Source organism: Ipomoea triloba, chromosome 11 (assembly GCF_003576645.1).
Source record: "Ipomoea triloba cultivar NCNSP0323 chromosome 11, ASM357664v1".
NCBI lineage: Eukaryota > Viridiplantae > Streptophyta > Magnoliopsida > Solanales > Convolvulaceae > Ipomoea > Ipomoea triloba.
In genome coordinates this window covers 10,709,551-10,731,544 of record NC_044926.1, presented here as the reverse complement: position 1 = coordinate 10,731,544, position 21,994 = coordinate 10,709,551, and the positions used below count along the sequence as shown (strand labels likewise).

Sequence of the window (21,994 nt, the reverse complement as noted above, 5' to 3'; positions counted from 1 at the left end):
ATGCGATTCTAGTCTTGCTTCATAGGCTATTCATTGTAAACAAATATACTTGAAGGCCTATTTAATAAAAGTTGTTTACATAATTATGTTTGGCCTTAATGTATATTTGTAGATAATGTTTTGACAAATAATTGCCAAGGGGGAGATTGTTAGTATACAAATGATACACATTTGGACCTACCTATATTGGCATGATTATTAGTCAAAACATTGTTTAATTATATAGGTTATATTTTTACTTCACTGAATCTGTTTTGGATCAAAGTCAGAGTTTCCTTCAGGCAGACTCGATCAGCACCAGTGACCAGTCTAGTTGGCAGTTTTATTCAAAATGAATTTAGTCTTCATGATCCACTATTTTTGCTCAGATCTATACTTCTTGTTGAAGCTTAATTTGAGTGGATCTCAGTTGCAAAAATTGAGGATAGTATGGTTAATGGTTCGGCTATAAATAGAGCTCAAACACATGAGTTTTCTTACCACTTTTCTACATGCTATTGATCGTGTAGCAAAGATGAGTGATGGTGAGTGTACGGGTGTGAAATGTCGTTCCGCTGAGGATTGGGGGTTATGGCATGCAAAATGCAATCACAAAACTAGGCATTAACACAAGGAAATCAACAAGAAGATAAGCAAACGAAAATAAGGTAGAACAAACACATATAAACAAAAGATAAGTGCAAAATAAAGAAACAGGAGGGCATTACCATCTAGATGCTTTAACACTTAAGTTTGGGGGAAGAACATTAACCCTAGGTTCTCAAGGCTAGCACAAAGAAATCCAAGTTTTCACAAGGATTGGAACAAAGGTTGCCCCATTTCCATGGTGTACCAACCTAAGTTCTTAAAGCACAAAAGCTATTTAACCCCAAATCTACCCCTATTTCCATAGAAGAGAAAATGGGTTTGAGATTGGGTTGGCTTAAATCTTCCATCCNACAATCCTTGAGATAGCGAATGGCCGCACCGTCCACCTATCCTTCACTGCCTACTCAAAACTTCCCTTCGAAAGTTGGTGTTGTTGTGTTTGTGCTGGACTAGTAAAAGAATCAAAGTGATTCTTTTATCTTTTAAGCTTAGAATATGCACACTGGAATTTTATGTCTCGAAGCTGAGCTTTTCCTCTCTTTTCTTTATGTGCATTCACTGTCTTGTTTTCCCCCTTGGTATTCCTTCGTATCTTTTTTCTTCTAAGCCTTGGGGTTTTATATTTGGGAAGAAATATTCCCGTTGCTAATTTGACCGTTTGGCAGCAGTCCAAATCTGCCAAACAACCCACATTAATTTTTGTCTCCTTCACGTGCTTAGTGGAGTTGATAAAATATTTCCTTGTTCAAGTCTCCATACTTTACCCGTTGAAGCTCCACCTTAATTTGTATCCCATGTGCTAGCTTGATCTGAAATCCCACTTGAAGTCTTCTATAAAATATTCCAATTCCATAATTCCCGTATGGTGTCTAGCATGATGAGAAGCAACTTTGTCTTCATACTTGATTTAATATTCTTTCCACTATCTTGAGCCCATCTTTCTTGAATAAAGTATTCATGCCCATTCTTCATCTTTAGCTTTCTCCTGATCACTTTGAATTTTATTTGAACTTTTCCAAATAAAATATTGTCACCCATATTACCTTTTCCCATGTGACATCTTCCAAGTGTATAATTAATTCCTTAGTTGAATCTTGAACTAGCTTGAAGGATTTCTTCATACCTCTCGCAACTTCTTCTTCCAAAAGTCTTCTTGCTAGAATAATACTCATTGAACCAATTTCATCTGAGTATTTTTCGTGATTACTGTAGCAATAGTACTATTCACGTCACTGTAGTAATAGTACTATTCACCTCTCGAGTACTGTAGCAATTTCACTGTAGCATCGAGTTTTCATCTCTTGTGATCTCTCGAACCTCTCGATCGATCTCTCGAACTCTCGATCGATCGAATTTACTGTAGCAATAGTACTGTAGCATCTCTAGAAAATTTGATGTCTCGCAGCCATTTTGATCCACCTCTCACGAGTCTTTTGGCTTTCCAATTCACCTCTCGTGAGTTATATCCTTCTTCTATGACATCCAAACTCCTTTCCCATCCACCTCTCGTGGATTTTTATGTTCTTCTTTGGCCTCAAAACTCCGTTCAAAAACGTCTCCTGCGGATGGTACTGTAGCACCTCTCGAATTACTGTAGCATCTCTCGAAGTACTGTAGCAGCGCGAACTTGATGTCTTGCAACCATTTTAATCTACCTCTCACGAGTACTTTGGCTTTCCAATCCACCTCTCGTGGATCATATCCTTATTCTATGACATCCAAACTCCTTTTCCATCCTCCTCTCATGGATTATTGTCTTCTTCTTCGGCCTCAAAACTTCGTTCAAAAGTGCCTCATGCGAATGGTACTGTAGCATCTCTCGAAGTTACTGTAGCAGTTTACTGAACCTTACTGTAGCAGTTTACTGAACTTGATGTTTCTTCATTTTCTTCTTTTGGAGACTAATAATTACAAATAAATTCTAACACATTTTTGGTATCATCAAAACCTAATTACAAATATTCCCAACAGGGTACATCTAACTCGTTATGCGATTCTAGTCTTGCTTCATAGGCTATTCATTGTAAACAAATATACTTGAAGGCCTATTTAATAAAAGTTGTTTACATAATTATGTTTGGCCTTAATGTATATTTGTAGATAATGTTTTGACAAATAATTGCCAAGGGGGAGATTGTTAGTATACAAATGATACACATTTGGACCTACCTATATTGGCATGATTATTAGTCAAAACATTGTTTAATTATATAGGTTATATTTTTACTTCACTGAATCTGTTTTGGATCAAAGTCAGAGTTTCCTTCAGGCAGACTCGATCAGCACCAGTGACCAGTCTAGTTGGCAGTTTTATTCAAAATGAATTTAGTCTTCATGATCCACTATTTTTGCTCAGATCTATACTTCTTGTTGAAGCTTAATTTGAGTGGATCTCAGTTGCAAAAATTGAGGATAGTATGGTTAATGGTTCGGCTATAAATAGAGCTCAAACACATGAGTTTTCTTACCACTTTTCTACATGCTATTGATCGTGTAGCAAAGATGAGTGATGGTGAGTGTACGGGTGTGAAATGTCGTTCCGCTGAGGATTGGGGGTTATGGCATGCAAAATGCAATCACAAAACTAGGCATTAACACAAGGAAATCAACAAGAAGATAAGCAAACGAAAATAAGGTAGAACAAACACATATAAACAAAAGATAAGTGCAAAATAAAGAAACAGGAGGGCATTACCATCTAGATGCTTTAACACTTAAGTTTGGGGGAAGAACATTAACCCTAGGTTCTCAAGGCTAGCACAAAGAAATCCAAGTTTTCACAAGGATTGGAACAAAGGTTGCCCCATTTCCATGGTGTACCAACCTAAGTTCTTAAAGCACAAAAGCTATTTAACCCCAAATCTACCCCTATTTCCATAGAAGAGAAAATGGGTTTGAGATTGGGTTGGCTTAAATCTTCCATCCAACTTCCATTGAAATGAAAGACTTTCCAAAGACAAGCAATAATTATTGATCACTAATCATTGAAAGATAGAAATAAATCCAATTCAAACTCAAGAACCCTAGGTGGGTTTCTTCCCCTTTTTCACAATAATCAAAACTTAAGCATCAAAATAGATAATACAACCCTAACTCAAGCCCATAAACTAACTACTCATGATTAAATAGCATAAAGAACACAAAAACACAAGTAATAAACATAAATCTTGCAAAAGAAAAGAGATAAAGGAAAGAAAGCTTCTCTATTGAAATGGGTGGTGGAATCTTGAAATCCAAGCTTCAAATCCAAGATTACAAGCTCCAAAAGTGTTAAAAAAAAACATAGATCTAAGTCTAATCTAACCTAAAAATATGAAAGGGAGTGAATGGGAATGTATAGGGTTCAACCATGGGTCAAAACCGAGTTCAAAACGCTCAAAAAGAGCTTAAATACTGAACAGAGCAGGTGCCATACGGCCTCTCATACGGCCATATGCATGGCCATATGCTTTTGTGCAATTTACAGTGTATTTCTCAAAATTCTGTGCAACTGCTTTGACGTTTAGGCTATTTTTCACCCTCAAAAACACTTCATTAGCCTTTGCGATTTTCCACAAAGTTGTAGCCCTTTAAGTTGGATTTCTAATGGCGCAAGAATCATCTCATTTAGAAATTCCTAGGCTGAGATATGGTCAGAATACAGAACAGTGGCAATATTTGGACGAAATCTGTAAGTTTGGACGATTTTGACCTCTTTTTCTTCCTTTTAAAGCTTTAATGTCTTCATGAGAGTTGTATACCTTTGAGTCTTCGTTCCAATGGCACAAGAATCACTCAATTTGAATATTTATATGCTGAGATATCGTCCAATCACTAAGATGTCAACGTGCAGAAATTTCAACACCTTGACATTTTGCTTCTCTTTTGTTTTAGTTTGCCCAAATGAACAAATACCGTTGAAAATACAACTCTTAGGCTCCCTTGGAAGTGTTGCATCCATCTTTATAGCTTCTCCTTGACTCCCATTGACTCCAAATTCATCCAAAATGCTTGAAAATCACCGTTTTTGCTTCCAATGCTTTCCAACTCATACTCCTTGCAAAATAACACAAATAAGCATTAATTCTCATGAAATTTGGAATGATCTAAAACCAAAATGACTTAGTGGAAGGGAGAAAAATATAAACAAATGAGCACTTATCAGCTATTCTGCTGCTCCAGATTAATTTGAGAGTTTTATACTATATTATTGTTTCTATATTGAGTATTAACACAGCGTGGTGAAGTGCTTGATGTTGCTGTTTAGCAAAAGGATGTTCGTGGCATGCACTTGGTCGGCGTGAAGATGATGAAGGCGTAGATAAGAGTGTTTTTTGTAACCATTGATGTTGTATGGTTGTTTTGTGACTCCTTGTAACCCCTTGTGATCATCTAGTGGATTGGGCTGACGTGAAGTGCTCCGCAGACGTAGGAGTGTAGCTCCGAACTACGTAAACAATTCCCGGTGTCTGGTTCTTTTTCTTTGCTTTATTGTTTTATGTTTTATTTATCTTGTTTTAATTTATTAATGTTTTCAGATAAATAATTCTTATTAAAATAAAGTAGGAACCTTAAGCTTAGTACATTCTAGATCCACAATACAATTTCAAAATTGGTTTGTCAACATTTGTGCCCCCGGTAAAAACTGAATGAATGATTCAAGTTGATCATATCAATACTTAGTGCAAATCTTGAAAGTGAGTGAGTGATTGCCGATTTTTCTTGTCGCCTAAAAATAAAAATATGATATATACTTTTCTGTTTTATCTCTAGACAATTTGTATTTTGTGCCATGACAAATAATGATGCTTTCGATCTCTGCGTATTTCCAATGGTTAAGAAGAGAGAGTTTTTGTCTAGATATATGAGCTATGTAAACCTTTTCTCTGTAAAATCTCTTACCCTCCTCAGTAATAAAAGTAAGATAAGTTCTTGCCGACATTTTTTTTAAATTAAAAGGGTCCCTACGCACAGTGCTTGATTTCTTCACCACCTTATTCTGAGCAGTATGAGTATCATAAACTTTTTGTGCCATATACTATACTACTATTGCACCCGTGCAATGCACGGGATGAAAATTAAACTATATTATAATTAAATATTGAATTACTGATTAGTATAGTTGTGAGTGTAAAAGAGTGTGTAGAATGTCGTTTCGCTGAGGATTGAGAAATGGCTATTTTTGATGAGTGGAGTGACAGACGTGTCAACTCCAAGCTCTTGGCCGTTAGAGGTAGTGCTTAAGTTAAGTTATAAAACTAGTCATGGAACATAGTTAGCATTATGCTAAGAGATCTCTACTTAAGACATAGTTAACATTAAGGATCTTAGAGATCATAAAGTGTACGCTTTTGTACAATTTGGATGTTTTTCTCTTTTAATAAGTTGCGCATATATTTTATTTTGAGAAACATCCCTTATGGTACCAAGAATAAACGTTGGGTTTGTTCATAAAGGACTTAAGTTGGGGAATAAAAATGCATGTGATGCATAGAAGATACTACTCTATCGAGCAGAGGACATATCGCTATGATTCGTGTGTTTTGTTCTTTGATGAGAGTTGTGCTAGTACTTGCACCAAGTGGGAGACTGTAAGACTTTTCCTTAATACAATATATATTATATATTGTGGGCCTTAATAATGTGGTGCAAGTAGACTAGGCCCATTAAGCTATAGGTTGGATTGGACATCTTGGTTTAGTCCAATCCACCATATGCCTATATAAGCCTGCATTGATGGGATGCAGGGCAGACAATCATAATACCTATAGACATGGTACTAACACTGCTCAGAAAATACCAGTACACCATCTAGGGTTCTGAGTCAAGTGTGAGACAAAACGACTAACACAAGCAACACAGCAAGGCATCAACTATGGCTGGAGATCAACACCGATCTATGCTTCCGCTATTACGAGGTTATGTTACTCGTAGATTCATTCTGTATATGTTTAGACAGTATTATTGTTCTTACATCTCTATCTGTTTCGGACGAAGAAACCGGCGAACCCCCAATCTACTTTGTCCATGTCGAACTGGACGGCTCCATCCATTTCAACATGGACGAGAAACAATGACAATATTTTTTTTTAAATATATATAATTATTTTAATTTTTTATTACGTTGCATATGTGTGGCATGTGACTTGTAGATAACATATAGGTCAAATTAGTTATTTGCACATTTTTAACAAGTGTAAAGGTTCAATTGAATTTTTTTTTTTTAGTTCGAGAGCCTAATTGCATTTTGATATATAGTTTGAGGGTTTATTTGACCCTTATCACAACAAATATTATTAATTATTTAATAACTCATTAACAAATCACTATGAATAACTTGTTAAACAATACGGAGTAATTACTAATCATATTTAATTACAAATGAGTTTCCTAATCTTTATTATATAATAATTACTGTACTAATCATTTAATAACTATTAACAAATCATTATGAATAGCTTCTTAAACAATACGGAGTAATTACTAATCATATTTAATTACAAATGAGATTCCTAATCATTAAATTATATAATAATTACTACTCATTTAATAACTATTATGTTTCCTAATTATTAAGTAATGAGTATTAGTAATTATGATTCATGGCGGAATTCTGGGGTCTTCGAGAAGGTCTCACCATTGCAAGAAACCACGGGTTTATTAATATTGTGGCCAAAACAGATTCGGAAGCGGTTGCCCAATCGCTTAACAAATAGGAGATTCATAGCCCAAACACGTTAATTTCAGACTGCAGAAGCTTACTTGGACAGTTCCAGAATGCCGATGTAGTACATGTGTATCGTGAGGGAAACCAGTGGGCGGACTTCTTAGCTAACTTGGCCCAAAGTTCACGCTGGGGAACCTCACTGTTAGACTCCCACCGAAAGGGATGCTCAACCTGCTGCAGCGGGATGCCCAGGGAGTGGCTACTAGCAGACTTCTCTAATCACCCGGAGCCCTCGGCTCCTTTTTCCTACCAAAAAAATACCCAACACCTAATCGGGAGAAATATTTGGATCTGGAAATGACTTCTCAAAAAAAAAAGAGGAAATCATTTTCCAGAAAAACCAAGTTATTTTCCCTTTGACCACATATCATTTTCCGTTGACATCAATTTTCCACCCTTTCCCAGAAACTCGAAAAATGATTTTCAAAAATCATTTTTCAGATTTCCAAACACACTATTATGTAATTTTCGTATCCACTAACCTTTGTCCTTCTCGTTGAATTAGGAGGCATTCATCTAAAAAGCAATAAAACTCATAAAGAAACAGTTCTATCTAAATTTAGTACTTCAATTGTCTGACCAATTGCTTTTCGTTGTAGCCCATTTGGAAGAGTCACAATTATGCCGCTTGATCACAAGCTGTTTGATAATAATAATAATTAAGGATCTAAAATATAATTTTTCAAAATATGATAAGTGGGTTAATTCCACCAAAGGTCGCTTGTCTTTGGTGGCAATTCCAAATTTAATTCCAGACTATCGATTTTGCCATTTAACACCCCAGACTCTTAGTTTTTGGACACTTTTAGTCCTTCTCATGAGTTTTTCTATTTTTAGTAAGGGCATTTTTGTCTCTTCATATTTTTCTTTTGTTATTTGTCTAGTTTCAACCGGTTTAATTGGTTTAGGACGTGACTAAAAACTGGTTGAAAAATATGATTACTAAAAATCAGACGCTACCTAAAGTCCTAAACAATTTAAACCGCTTGAAACCGAAAAATAACAAAAGAAAAATATGAAAATAGAAAAATGTCCTTGCTAAAAATAAGAAAATTCATGTAAAGGACTAAAAGTGTCCATAAAATAATAGTCCGAGATGTTAAATGGAAGAAACGATAGTTTAGGACTAAATTTAGAATTGACACCAAAGACAAGGGACCTTTGATGGAATTAACTCTATGATAAGTTCTTGCCGACATAGCACAATTATTGAGATAATTTGACTTAAATGAGAGATTTTTTTTTATACTTGTTGGACAAAAATAGGGAAGATTTAAATTTTGAACAACCATAGAAAAAAAAATCATTTGTGAGACACGCGTTTTTGGTGTTGATCATATAAAAAATGCAAGTCCCACTTTTCAAAAATTTTTTTTAAAGATATATCCCAATGCATTTACTAATTGTGTTTGGTGTATGATGTGGAATACAAGAAACATGCTTAACTCTTTATATGTATATGTATATGCTTTATTAGTTACATAAGATTCTCAACTCCTTATCTCTTTACCATCCATCCATCCGCGCATAATGGCAACCCCAAACCAATCCTCTAGTGATGAAGCCAAAGCAATTTCAGAAACACTTATTACTGAGTTGCCAGTTGATGAAGACATTCATTTGCTGAATGGGTTTTGGTACCCAACATGGGTCATCCATGGCCTCCTAGCACTCCAACAACACTTCAAACCACATCCCAATGATGTTCTCTTAGCCAGCTACCCCAAATCTGGAACCACTTGGCTCAAGGCTCTTCTCTTCAGCATCGTGAACCGGGCAACATACAACGTTGACGATATGATGCACCCTTTGCTCAACTCAAACCCTCATGAGTTGGTCCCCTGGTTAGAGACTTACGCCTCTACCAATCGCACAAACCCCAGGCCTCCACAATCTTTCTTGTTTCATACCCACCTTGCCTACTCATCCTTGCCTGAACAGATCCGCAGCTCTTCGTGTCGGATCGTGTACGTGTTTCGAGATCCAAAGGACGTTTTTGTTTCTTTCTGGCACTTCCTTAACAAACTGAGGCCAAAAGACTCGTCTCCCATTTCTCTCCAAGAGGCTTTCAACCAATTCTCCCGCGGCGCCTCAACTTACGGCCCCTATTGGGATCACGTCACCAGCTACTACAAAGCTAGTATCCAATTCCCCAACAAAGTATTTTTCGTGAGGTACGAGGACTTGAAGACAAAAGCTGTCTTTCACGTTAAGAAGCTAGCAGAGTTCGTGGGCTGTCCTTTCTCTGAGGAGGAAGAAAATGAAGGGGTGGTGCAGAAAATCACAGATTTATGCAGCTTTGAGAAACTGAGCAATTTGGAAGTGAACAAAAATGGGTCATTATTAATTGGAAAGCTTCCGACGGGGAGTACCGTAAGTGTTATAAACAACGCGTTTTTCAGGAAAGGTGAGATTGGGGATTCCAAGAATCATCTTTCGGAGGAGATGAGGGAAATTCTGGACCAAATAACAGATGATAAATTCAATGAAGTTGGTTTGACAACATTTGTGCCCCTGGTTAAAACTGATTGAATGATCCAAGATACAAGATACGGGTGATTGTGTATTTTTCTTGTCACCTAAAAATAAAAATATGATGGTTCCTCCCTCTTGGATTGATTGTCTCATTTTCTTTTTGCTTACTTTTTAAGAAATTAAAGTAAATGTGATTTGTTTTCCAATTATGTCTTCATTTTTTCACTTTTGCAAATAAAAGTCATAAGGTTAAATTGAGAAAAGTAGAATGATGGTGATGTAAACTTTTGGAAAGAGTACACCATTTTGGGACAAACTAAAAAACTTGTGGGCGCTCTAGAGGAAGCGAGGTTTCCTTAGGTTGTGGATGGGTGGACTTGCCCGGTGCCCCTTAGCTTGACACACCTAACTTGATTACGTGGCACTGATCCTGGATTCTGTTCCCCAATTTGTTGAGTACCATCACGGCCTATTATGTGGCGAAAAGTGGGAGAGCATAGAGGCTCGAGGCTGGCAACCCACCTCGGTTCAGCATAGGTGTCTAGGACCAGCAGGGTTGACTTAGCAAGGGGCCTGGGGTCCATGGGGCTTTAGCAAGTGGCAAAGCATGGGTCCCAGGGCCCACAAGGCTTTGGCTAGCGGCTGAGCATGGGTCCAGGGCCAACTCCTCATCCTAATTATTGTTCAAGCGATCCCTTAGATCTCCCCATCGGCTCACGGCTCCATTCAGATTATTTCCGCCTGGGGTGATATTATATTGGTGTGGTAGGAGTCGCGAGAATTGTTGATCGAGATAGTCGTGGTCTGGAAGTAGAAAGCGAGCTCAAGCTTAAACGTCGAGCTCTAAGCACTAATGATGGAACTAATTGACCTGGGGTGTACGTGGATCAACTAAATTCATATGAATAAAAGACGGTAAAATGGTAAAAGGAATAATTGTAAAATGGTAAAAGAAATAATCTCTTATCATAATAAAGCCAGGGGATTAACCCAATGGGGTAGCTCAAGTGGCAAGTGAGCTCTCTTTGTGAGGCAGACAGAATTCCGGGCACACCCAGGTTTGATTCCCACAAGTGATGATTCCCCCTGGGCCAGCACCTGAACCAATTTGGATTTGTTGTGTGTTTCTTTTCCAAAGAGATGAAACGTGTTCGCAGAGGTAAATCTTTATAGAGATTGTAATCATTAATTACAATATAGGAGTCTAATCTAATTACTCTCCCTCCTACTACACATCTCCATTCAAAATTCTATACACACTCTCCCCCGCTACACATCGCTATTCAAAATTCTATACACACTCTCCCCTGCTACACATCTCTATTCACAATCCTATACAGTCAATTTGTGTTTGCATCTCAACTGATCCCAGAATTCAGAAGGAAAGCACGATTCGTGCTTGGTTGGCGCGGAACATCTACCGTATCTGAAAGTGAAAAGGCAATGGGAGTCAACAGTATAGAATGTTTATTTCATGATGCAACAAAGCTGTTCAACGGTCGCTCTAAAGAGTTTGCTTCTTTTAAAGAGATGTAGTTTTAACCAGTGTACTGTTTAATCAGAGAATAGCAATATATTCTATTTAGTTTGCCATAGTCTCTGATATATGTTGTAAGTATTGTTTTTTTTTTTTTTTTTTTTTGAGTTTTTAGCTTTTCCTCTGACTGTACCCATATAAGGAAAATCACTTCTCTTTCTTTATCACATCACCTCTAAGTTTCTTAGGAACTTCAATTTGAGTGAAGTGATCCATGAGACACCTCTTCACATATATGTTTCATATTTGTGCCTAACAACTTCAACTAAGCATATTGAATAGAGCAGAAAAAGCTTTAAAACATACCCGGTAATAGTGTTGAAAGGCTGCATTTCTTTGCACATGGAGTGTTTAAAACATAATGAACTTGGTTTATCTTAAAAAAAAAAAAAAAAAACATAATGAACTTGGCTTGCCTGTAAAAAACAAATAAATGTTGGACTCATTTGATTTGTAATCGAAATCATCTCATGCCAAAGACACTATCACGAAAAATATATACAAAGGCATGTGCTCAATTTAGTTGACTTACAGAAGTGCATTTCTGTTTTGCTGAGTATTTCATTATGATTATTTATTTTCAACTAACTGATTAAGATTTGATTGATAAACTCATTACCTTAACATTTCTTTATTAGTTAGTGGATTAAGATAATCTGAAGACATGATGGGGAAATCTAATAAGGCTTAGTTTGGTTTAGTTGAGCAGAGCATGAATATTATCTTATCATATTCATCCCTCCACAAATTATTACGAGTATTTATTAATTAATATTTATGGGTGACTCCCTTAGGGAATTTGCAACCATTTATCCCAAAAGAATTTGTTGAAAAATTCAATAAACTCTTGAAGGAAGGGAAAATTTATGAATTCACAATTTCATTGTTGAAAAATTCAATTTATTACTAGTATTTATTAATTAATATTGTGTGTGCATGTGCATGGTAAATATAATGTGAAAAGATAACAGAAATTATAACGGTAGGGACATTTTTGTTCAAAAAATTATGTAGTACAACTTTTATAGCACAAGGTACAACAAAAATTAACAAAAAAAACGGACATAAACCAGGGGTATAACCGTTAAAAAAACTAAACATGTTGTTTGTGCTTAACTGAATGATTCATGTTGATCACAATGGTTAGTTATGATTTTCTGTGTTAATTTTGGTTTTTATCTCTAGAGAATTTTTATTTCGACTTTTAAAGTCTGAATTCATTATTGATAAAATTTTATCCTTAGCTTAATTAGATTGAGAAGAAATTAAATGAATGTGTTGATCAGTTACCCTTCCTCTTTCTCATGGCCGGCAACTCAGATCATCTAAAATTGTTTGCATCAGTAGAGGATTGGGTTGGGGTTGCCATGTGGATGGGAAAGAGATAAGGAATTGAGAATCGTAACCAATAAAGCATATAGATATTAGATAATGGTGTTTCAAAGGCTAATGAAGAAATTAGGCATGTGATTAATAAGATGTGTGGTTCTATGTTTTAAAAATTGTCGGCAAGGACTTACCATATTTTTAAAATTTTCAAGAAGAAGTTGTAATAATTTGAGTCCTTTAGTTATTATGTCATTATATATAAATGTCATTTCTCATTATTAACTTTTTAAGATATAGTAGTACTTTTATTGTCTGACTAGTTGTGTGTATTTCGCCACTCTATTGACGAAGTATTAAGTATTCATTTAATTCTAAGGTTTCTTGAAGACATTTAGGTAATTTCCGTATCCATTAACCATTGTCCTTCTTGTTGTATTAGGAGACCTTCATCTAAAAAACAATAAAACTCATAAAGAAATACTTCTATATAAATTTAGACCTTCAACTGTTTGACCAGTTGCTTTTCGTTGACACCACCATCGCAAGGAGACAAAGTGAAGGTCGACACTTGCTCCAACAATGAGGTAGCATTGTATTCATCGCTATTACAGTGAGAGGGATAAGATAGGGACAACCAACATGGTTGGCGTGGTAGTTCAGTACCTCGTCCCTTAAGCATGAGGTTGGGGGTTCAATCCCCACCTATGTGAATGGAGCAAACCATTTTGGGGATTAATCACCCAAAAAATTTCTCTGTCACAGAAGAATACATGTATATATAGGGAGATGCCGTGACAGAATACATGTATATATAGGGAGATGCCAGTAACAGTTCAGCCTAGACTTAAAGGAATGAAAATATTATTCCTTAATAATGGGCTCCTCTCTCGGCTCCGGAGGAAGGGAGGTTTCCTTAGGTTGTGGATGGGTTAGACTTGCCTGGTGCCCCTTAGCTTGACAGACCCAATTACTTGATTAGGTGGCACTGATCCTGGATTTTGTTCCCCAATTTGTTGAGTACCATCACGGCCCATTATGTGGCGGAGAGTGGCAGAGCATAGAGGCTCGGGGTTGGCAACCCACCTTGGTTCAGCATAGGTGTCTGGGGCCAGCGGGGTTGACTGAGCGAAGGCTTGGGGACGTCCATGGGGCTTTGGCAAGTGGCGAAGCATGGGCCCGGGGCCCACAAGGATTTGGCTAGAGGCGGAGCATGGGGTCTAGGGCCAGCTCCTTGTCCTAATTGTTATTCAAGCGATCCCAGAGATCTCCCCATCGGCTCGGGGCTACGTTCGAGTTATTTCCTCCTGGGGTGATATTGGTCGCGAGAATTGTGAGAGGTGGACCTCTCCATTGTTGATCGAGATAGCCATGAACTGGAAGTGGAAAGCAAGCTCAATCTTGGACGCCGAGTTTTCAATGAAAGCATTAATGATGGAACTAATTGACTTGGGGTATTCATGGATAAACTAAGTTTGCATAAATAAAAGAGGGTAAAATGGCAAAAGAAATAATTGTAGTAATAGGACCACAAGAAACCTGCAACCAATCATGATGTAGCATACATGGAAGTATGCACAATTGCATAGTACATATATATATATATGTTACTAAAGTATACAATATTTATTCCCACATACTACATTTACGTTGCATTCGTACTTGTAGCTACCCATAATCTCGACACGAAATGCTTCATAACCACCAGGGAACACCGTAGTCATGGCAACTGCAGAGCCCAACCAAGGTGAGAATTCAATAAAATTTTTAATACGAGTAAACTATGTTAAGCTTGAATCGAATACCAATAAACTTTTAATGAGTTTTTAAAAGTTCAATACTAGCAAATTTTTAAAGAGTTTTTAAAAGTCCAGATTGAATGCCACCAAACTTTTAAAGTCTTTAAAATTATTTTAAAGTTTATAAAAGTCTTGATTGACTACACCCCTAAGTTTTGTCATAAAGTAGATTTGTATTTTTTTCAATTTCAATTTTTTTGAGTTTTGTAGTAGACTTATGCATCATAAAGGAAATGGTCAGATCATTGCAATTTAATTAAAAAAAGAAAACATTCTACATCATCAATAATAAAGGCATATTTTAAACAATATTAAAGATAAATTAAAAAAGGAACGAAAATTAAAAATGAAACGGAAATATTTCAATAATAATATTCTACACCATCAATTAAAAATGGAACGAAAATTAGGTAAATATTACTACGTAATTCTTTTCATTTTTCATAGATAAGGTTGCCTAATATTAATTTACACATAACAATCGGCACTAATAATTAAAAAAAAAAAATAGAAGAACTGCCGGAGACGTCTGTTTTTTTTAATTTTATTATTATTATTATATTATTTAATTATTTTAATTAAAATAATTTAAAAATTTTATTTTAAAAATAGTAACCACCATGCCATCACAATTGTAGGTAAACAGGTCAATTTAGATTTTTTTTTTTTGAAAACATGTCAATTTGTACTTAATTGCATGAGTTTATGTAGTTTAGGAATCCAATTGCATTCTTTTTGAGTTCAATGGCCTAATTGCAGTTTTGTGTGTAGTTCAGTGGCTTATTTGACCCTTATTCCAAGAAAAATGATATTACTAATTGACTTAAAATATAAAAATATCGTAATCTATATTCTATACTATATATAAAAGTAAAATCCCCCAATTTCATTCCTCGGCTAAACTTTTGTAGTCAATTAATTAAATATTTTATTGGTCAAATAATTAATAAAGCTTATTTGTTAAGAAAATGTAAAATAGAAATTAACTAATATCTATTAATTGATAATATGTATACTCACGTATCAACACTATTAATAAAAGTAAAATCATTTATTGGGAAAAGAAAAGGATATTACTAATTGACTGAAAATTATTTAAAAACTTTAATAATTAATAGTATTTTCCTTTAGAAAACTCTAAGTTATTTAAACTTTAAAAAAATTAATTGAACATGAGTTGTTAGATTTTTATAATAATCAAAATTAATTCATTCAAATATGGAGGAGGAAGATAAAACTAAATGCAATATGGTGAAAATGAATATACCTAAAGTATAAAAGTATAATTACACATATATTAGTGTAATTGACTAATAATAATTCCCTAATAATTATTATGATAACCTAAGCATTGGTCGTTGAATTTATTTTTATAATAATTATAATTAATTTATTTCTCATTTTCTCATATTTATTTTAGTAATAATATAATTATATAAGTCATGTTACTTTTAGATCTTTTTAAGATAATTTTAGACAAACAAGTCATATATTATTCAATTAATTGAGTAATATTTTTGTACTAATCTTATAATCAAATAAATGTACACGTTCAATATTAGATTTTTTTATAATTTCATCTTTATTTTTATTATCTCAATATACAATAAAAAAAAATTTATCCATACCTGGGTAATAGGACAATTATTTGTTCTAATTCAAAGGAAAACATCAGAAAACATAATCGATCCAATCAATTTCATCAATTGCGCTATATAATATTCGATGTTATAATATATATAATTGTATATTGATCCAAATATCCTTTAAATATTATAACAAATTCATTCCATGCAACGCACGGGCGAAAATACTAGTTTATTTAAAGATAATTCTCAATATTTGAGAATCCAAGTCCATCATTATTATTGAATTCGGCAAATTATACTGTGCACCACGGTGCACATAGCAATGTGCACCACGTACTTAAACGACGTCGTTTTGAGCATTGTAAACTAATCGTCCGTTTTTTTTGGAAATCACGTTTCCCGTTTCGGCCGTTCTTTGTATTTATGTTAATATTCTGTGTATTCCGGGTAATCATTCTGTGTATTTTAGGCAACCGTTCTGTGTATTATAGGCAACCGTTATGTGTATTCATGTTAGTAACACATGTTGTGATTTCATATTAGTAACAGATGTTGTGATGTGTTTGTCCATTCGAATGTTTAGGATGATGAGTTCTGTGTATTTTGTGTAAATATTATGTGTATTCATGTTATTAACACAAGTTGTGATGTGTTTAATTTGTGCATTCGAATGTTAGAAGGATGAGTTCTGTGTATTATGGGCATCAATATTCTGTGTATTATGGGCAAACATTCTGTGTATTCTAGGCAAACGTTCTGTGTATTCTATATAATGATTATGTGTATTATAGATAATGAATTCCCTGGAGTCATTCGCGTCCACTAACATCTGTGTATTTTGTGTCAATATTCTGTGTATTATGGGCAAATGTTCTGTGTATTCTAAGCAAACGTTCTGTGTATTATAGATAATGATTATGTGTATTATAGATAATGAATTTCCTGAGTCATTCGCGTCCGCGTCTACTAACACCGAAACTACGTCGTTTTATGTACGTGGTGCACATTGCTATGTGCACCGTGGTGCAAGGTATAACGATTGATTGAATTCCGGGGTTAAAAGTAAAAACTAGCACAAATGGGCTTGAGATGAAAACAGGAACAATATATATATATAACCCCAGAAAATAGCACTATATATATTATGCAGTAGTTTTGTCCGGATGCTGAAATGGCTTTAACCCCAATTCCTTGAATTTCTCCTCAGTGATTTGGTCTAGAACGTCCTTCATTTCCTGTGTAAGGTGGGTCTTCCAATCCCCAACCTCACCTCTCCTAAAATACGTGCTGTGTTTAATCACAATCTCCTCCGACATGGTTACGTGCTGTAACCCATCTTTGTTCACTTCCAAATTCCTCAGTTTCTCAAAGCTGCACAAATCTATGATTTCTGCACCGCCCCTTCATTCTCTTCCTCCTCAGAGAAAGGCTGGCCCAGGAAAGCCGCCAGCTTCTTGACGTGGATGACAGTGTCTGTCTTCAAATCCTCGTACCTCAGGAACAACACTTTGTCGGGGAATTGGACACTGGCTTTGTAGTAGGCAGCGACGTGATCCCAGTAGGGGCCGAAAGGCGAGACCCCGCGCGAGAATCGGTGGAAAGCCTCTTGGAGAGAAATGGGGGAGAGGTCTTTGGGGGTCAGCTTTCTTATGAAGTGCCAGAGAGATACCAAAACGTCCTTGGGATCGCGAAACACGTAAACAATCCGACACGAAGAAGAGGAGGAGGTGTGGATGTGTTGATGAGGAAAGGATTGGTAGGGAATGTGGGTGTGGAACAAGGGGGATTCTGCAGGCCTTGGGTTGGTGGGGTTTTCAGTGGCGTAGACATCCAAATGAGGGACCAAATCATGAGGATTTGAGGTGAGCAAAGGGTGGTTAAAAACGTTGTACTTTGCGCGGTTCACAATGCTGAACACAAGAGCCTTGAGCCAAGTGGTTCCAGATTTGGGGTAACTGGCTAAGAGGACATCATTGGGGTGTGCTTTGAAGTGTTGTTGGAGGAATAGGAGGGCAGGGAGGTTCCATGTTGAGTGCCAAAAGCCATTGTACAAATACATGTAGCCTTTATTATCATCTATCCATCCTTTTTCTCTTGGCAAATCAGCAATAAGTATGTCTGAAATTGTTTTGGCTTCAGAAGAGGATTGGGTTGGGCTTGCCATGTGGAGGATGGGAAAGAGAAAATGATGAGTACAGTGCTGATGAAAAAATCAAGCATGTTAACAACATATATAACAGCATATCTGGGATTCAGTGTGCAATAATTGCACATACATGCATGTAGTGACACTATGCTGGCAATAATTCATGGATGAGTACTCCACGTACTAATTCTTGTGACACGTAGGTGTTTTCTAATTATGTGATGCAATATATATATGTTTGAGATTATTGAAGTGGGAGCAAGAAGTGACATGAGAAATGTAAGTAAATACAGAGTAATGTAATAATTATGAGTAAGTTTGGTTGACAGGTTCAATTATTAGAAATGGGTATCAAAATCATTGTTATTGTTTGGTTGACAGGGTTTAGAACACTATTATGGGTTTTGATTACTCTTTAATTGAAAAACTCATTTCTTAATAAAATAAGGGTTTCATCCCAATATTCCTCCTTAGCCGCTTCCCCAACTACTACCAAACATGCAAAATTTGATAATCATTATCATTTCACTCTACTATCAAACATGTAAAATACTTTCATCAAAACCCATTACCATTACAAGTATTTGATACCCATTCCGATTCCGATTCCCATGTGCGAACCAAACACACAGTAATTACATTTAGATGATGATGTTTTAGTACTTGTAATAATATTACATTTAGTTCAGTTAATTGTTTGGTATATTTTGAATCAATTATTTTCTCGAGAAGTAGATACTATGTATAGGTTATATTGTAGTCACAAAAAAAATTATTTTCTTGGGAAGTACTGTTTGAAATTGTTTAGGTACTTTTGAATGAATTGTTGACAATTGTTTGTATTAAATATTTTTCGACATGCTATTGTATAAAGCAATATGTAATATTTAATATTTTATTTTTTAATAAAAAGAGAATATACGTCGGTTGTTGCCTATAACAAACGATTCTTTTTTTTTTTTTTTTATAAAAAAAAATCAATACACTCTATTGTATTATTATTTTTTAATTAACGACATCGGTTCTTAAGCAAAACTGACATCGTTCTAAGGCAGAACGGACGTCTATTGTATTAATTTTTTTAAAATTATAGACGTCGATTTTAAGGAAAACTAACGTCTATAGTACGCTATAGACGTCGGTCCACATTGCACACAAGTAGATTTCCCTAAAAATCTACATATAGGTCAATCACAAAATAGACAATATTATATTCAAACAATAGAAAATTAAAAAAGACCACCTTGAGTCCACGGTTGAAAAAGAAAAAGAAAAACAAAAGAAGAAAAACCGAAAGCAAGAGAGAGAAAGAACCCCATGCGAAGAAGGATAGTAGAACAAGAAAGCAATCTATATTTACCATAAATTAAACTGCTAAAATTATGTCCAACATTCAAAACACGCTCTAAACTTAACAAAGCACCCCTTTGTAAATAAATCTTAAAAAATTAGAAAAATATCTTAGCTACAAACAAATTAACCAGCGATGAAAGGACCAGATTTGTAAGAGATGGAAGGTGATTGAATGATATTTGCACTTCACTTACCCTACCATACTAATACAAGGATGAAAACAAGACATCGAAGTTGCACGTACTACCCAAACAAATATATCCTTATCTTGAAAAGATTAAAGAAAGAAAGAGCCTTCCCCTACACATTTCAAATGAATCTTCTACTTATTAAGTAAATTTATATATCTTTATAAACAAGATTTTGTTAAACGTTAATGTCTTTCATTTCTAATTAAACAAAAATATTATCTTATTCCGGCAAATTATTGTGTGTACCATGGTCCACATAACTTTGTGGACCATGAATGTAATATGCAATTTTAATATACTAAAAATACATTATTTGTGTACTGAATGTATATTACTTGATTATATATAAAATTAATATAGAGTGTAGGGGCTAGATCCAATGAGATCAGATCACCCTAATAATTTGAGATCATGAGATCTCATCTCAGCCATCTATAAATTTGGAATGAATGGTTATGATTGATATTAAAATATAAATTATATTAGGAGAAAATTAAAAGAAAAGGATAGAGTTGTAATTTGATAAGAATGTATGAGAAAGGAAATTAATGGACATAATAATTCCCATATATTAATGAATCCTAATCATAGGAACCCAGTACAAGTTGTTTTGAATATTCTGATAGATTTTAACTAGGACTGTTAGCGAACAGAGTTTTCGACAAAGTACTCATGTTCGAGCTCGGTAAGCGTTCGTTTATGCTCATTTATTAAGTTAAACGAACATTAACAAACAAAATTTAGAGTTCGGTTAATAAACGAATGGTGTGCTGATTCTTTATCGTGTATTAAAAGACATTCTTGGGAACCGATTAGTATTACTTATGCCTATTCAACTTCTCGGTTCTACGCATGGTGTGCTAATTCTTTGTGATGCATATATGGCATTTTTGGTTATATATATACATACATTATATTTACAAGACGGCCTTCACACTCTCCCCTACTACACATCTCCATTCAAAATTCTATACACACTCTCCCCCGCTACACATCTCTATTCAAAATTCTATACATGAACACTCTCCCCTGCTACACATCTCTATTCACAATCCTATACAATTTAGAATGTCAGGCCAATTTGTGTTTGCATCTCAACTGATCCCAGAATTCAGAAGGAAAGCAATTCGACACCCATCGATGTCTTTTCATCACAATGCATGCAGTTAAATAGTTTGTCACTTTGTGCATAAACATTTTTAAACAGTGACTACGTCCTATATACCAATTATTTTTGTTGTCAAGATCGATGTTGATTTTGTCTTTAATCCAAAAAAGTTGATTGTAGAAAATGAAATGAAATGAATTGTAAATTTATATTAGTTCTAATATATTTAAAGAATGCACAATAAGTATTTTTTACATACAAGATTAATGAATATTGCAACGGTAGCTATTTTTCAAATTTCTTCTTTTTCTGAATTTGAAAGATTGATTCCAACAATGTTGTCGTCTCAGCATCTTTTCAATGCATCAAGTGTGTCACAATGTTCTATTGCCCTACATTGACATTTTTAATAATGAGTTTTAAATCGATTTATTGGGTTATTTGAATGTCTTCTTTGTCAACAAATCCTCGATAAGTGGTTAATATGATTGGCTTCAAACTTTTTTTTTTATAAATCTTTTCCATGTTATTAACCTAATACTTGGTAAATAAATATACAACATTACTTTTTAGTATAACTTTGATATTTAATTACAAGATAGTGTAAAAAAAAACAATGAACAATGTAGTGAATATAATTAATTAATAAATTTGAAGGTAATAGGTTGAGAGAGTAGCTATGAACAGATACTACATTGTAACAGAGTCAGTAGTACTCAAAAAAATAAATTTGAAGGTAAGGAATCTTTGTATTGTAGAAAATATAGACAATATAAGTATATAACTAATGAAATTATATTTCTTTTTAAATTTTTTTGATAATGAATCTTTTTTTTTTTTGAATAAAGACATTGTAGACATCAAATTATAAATTAAAGAAATGCATATGTATTATTTTTTTGTTGTAACTACTAATTTATTTAATTTAATAAAAGTAATAGAACGGGTTACTTACTTTTAAATAATATACTTTAACATATTCATAGTATATGTTCAACAATTATGTCATCAACTTTGATTGTGATGAGGTTCGAACCTAAGACCTTACTTAAAGAAGAAAAAAAATCAAATTTCCTTTCTTCCAAATGCTACCTTCGATCTAACAGTGTCAGGCAAACAAAGTCGGAACAACTGCATTGGCCCCGAATGCCATCTATGCTTTTGTTTCCTGTATGC

The 21,994-nt window shown here is 34.7% G+C and overlaps 1 protein-coding gene and 1 pseudogene across 1 annotated transcript; one reads left to right on the top strand and one right to left on the bottom strand.

The window, feature by feature from the left end:
* The first annotated feature begins 8,712 nt into the window (after positions 1 to 8,712).
* Positions 8,713 to 9,905, top strand: LOC115997373 (flavonol sulfotransferase-like). Its single transcript, XM_031236918.1, has one exon. The coding sequence runs from the start codon at positions 8,825 to 8,827 to the stop codon at positions 9,824 to 9,826; it is 1,002 nt and encodes a 333-aa protein (XP_031092778.1). The 5' UTR covers positions 8,713 to 8,824; the 3' UTR covers positions 9,827 to 9,905.
* Positions 9,906 to 17,027: 7,122 nt separating this feature from the next.
* Positions 17,028 to 18,196, bottom strand: LOC115995546 (annotated as a pseudogene).
* Between the last annotated feature and the right edge of the window lie 3,798 nt (positions 18,197 to 21,994).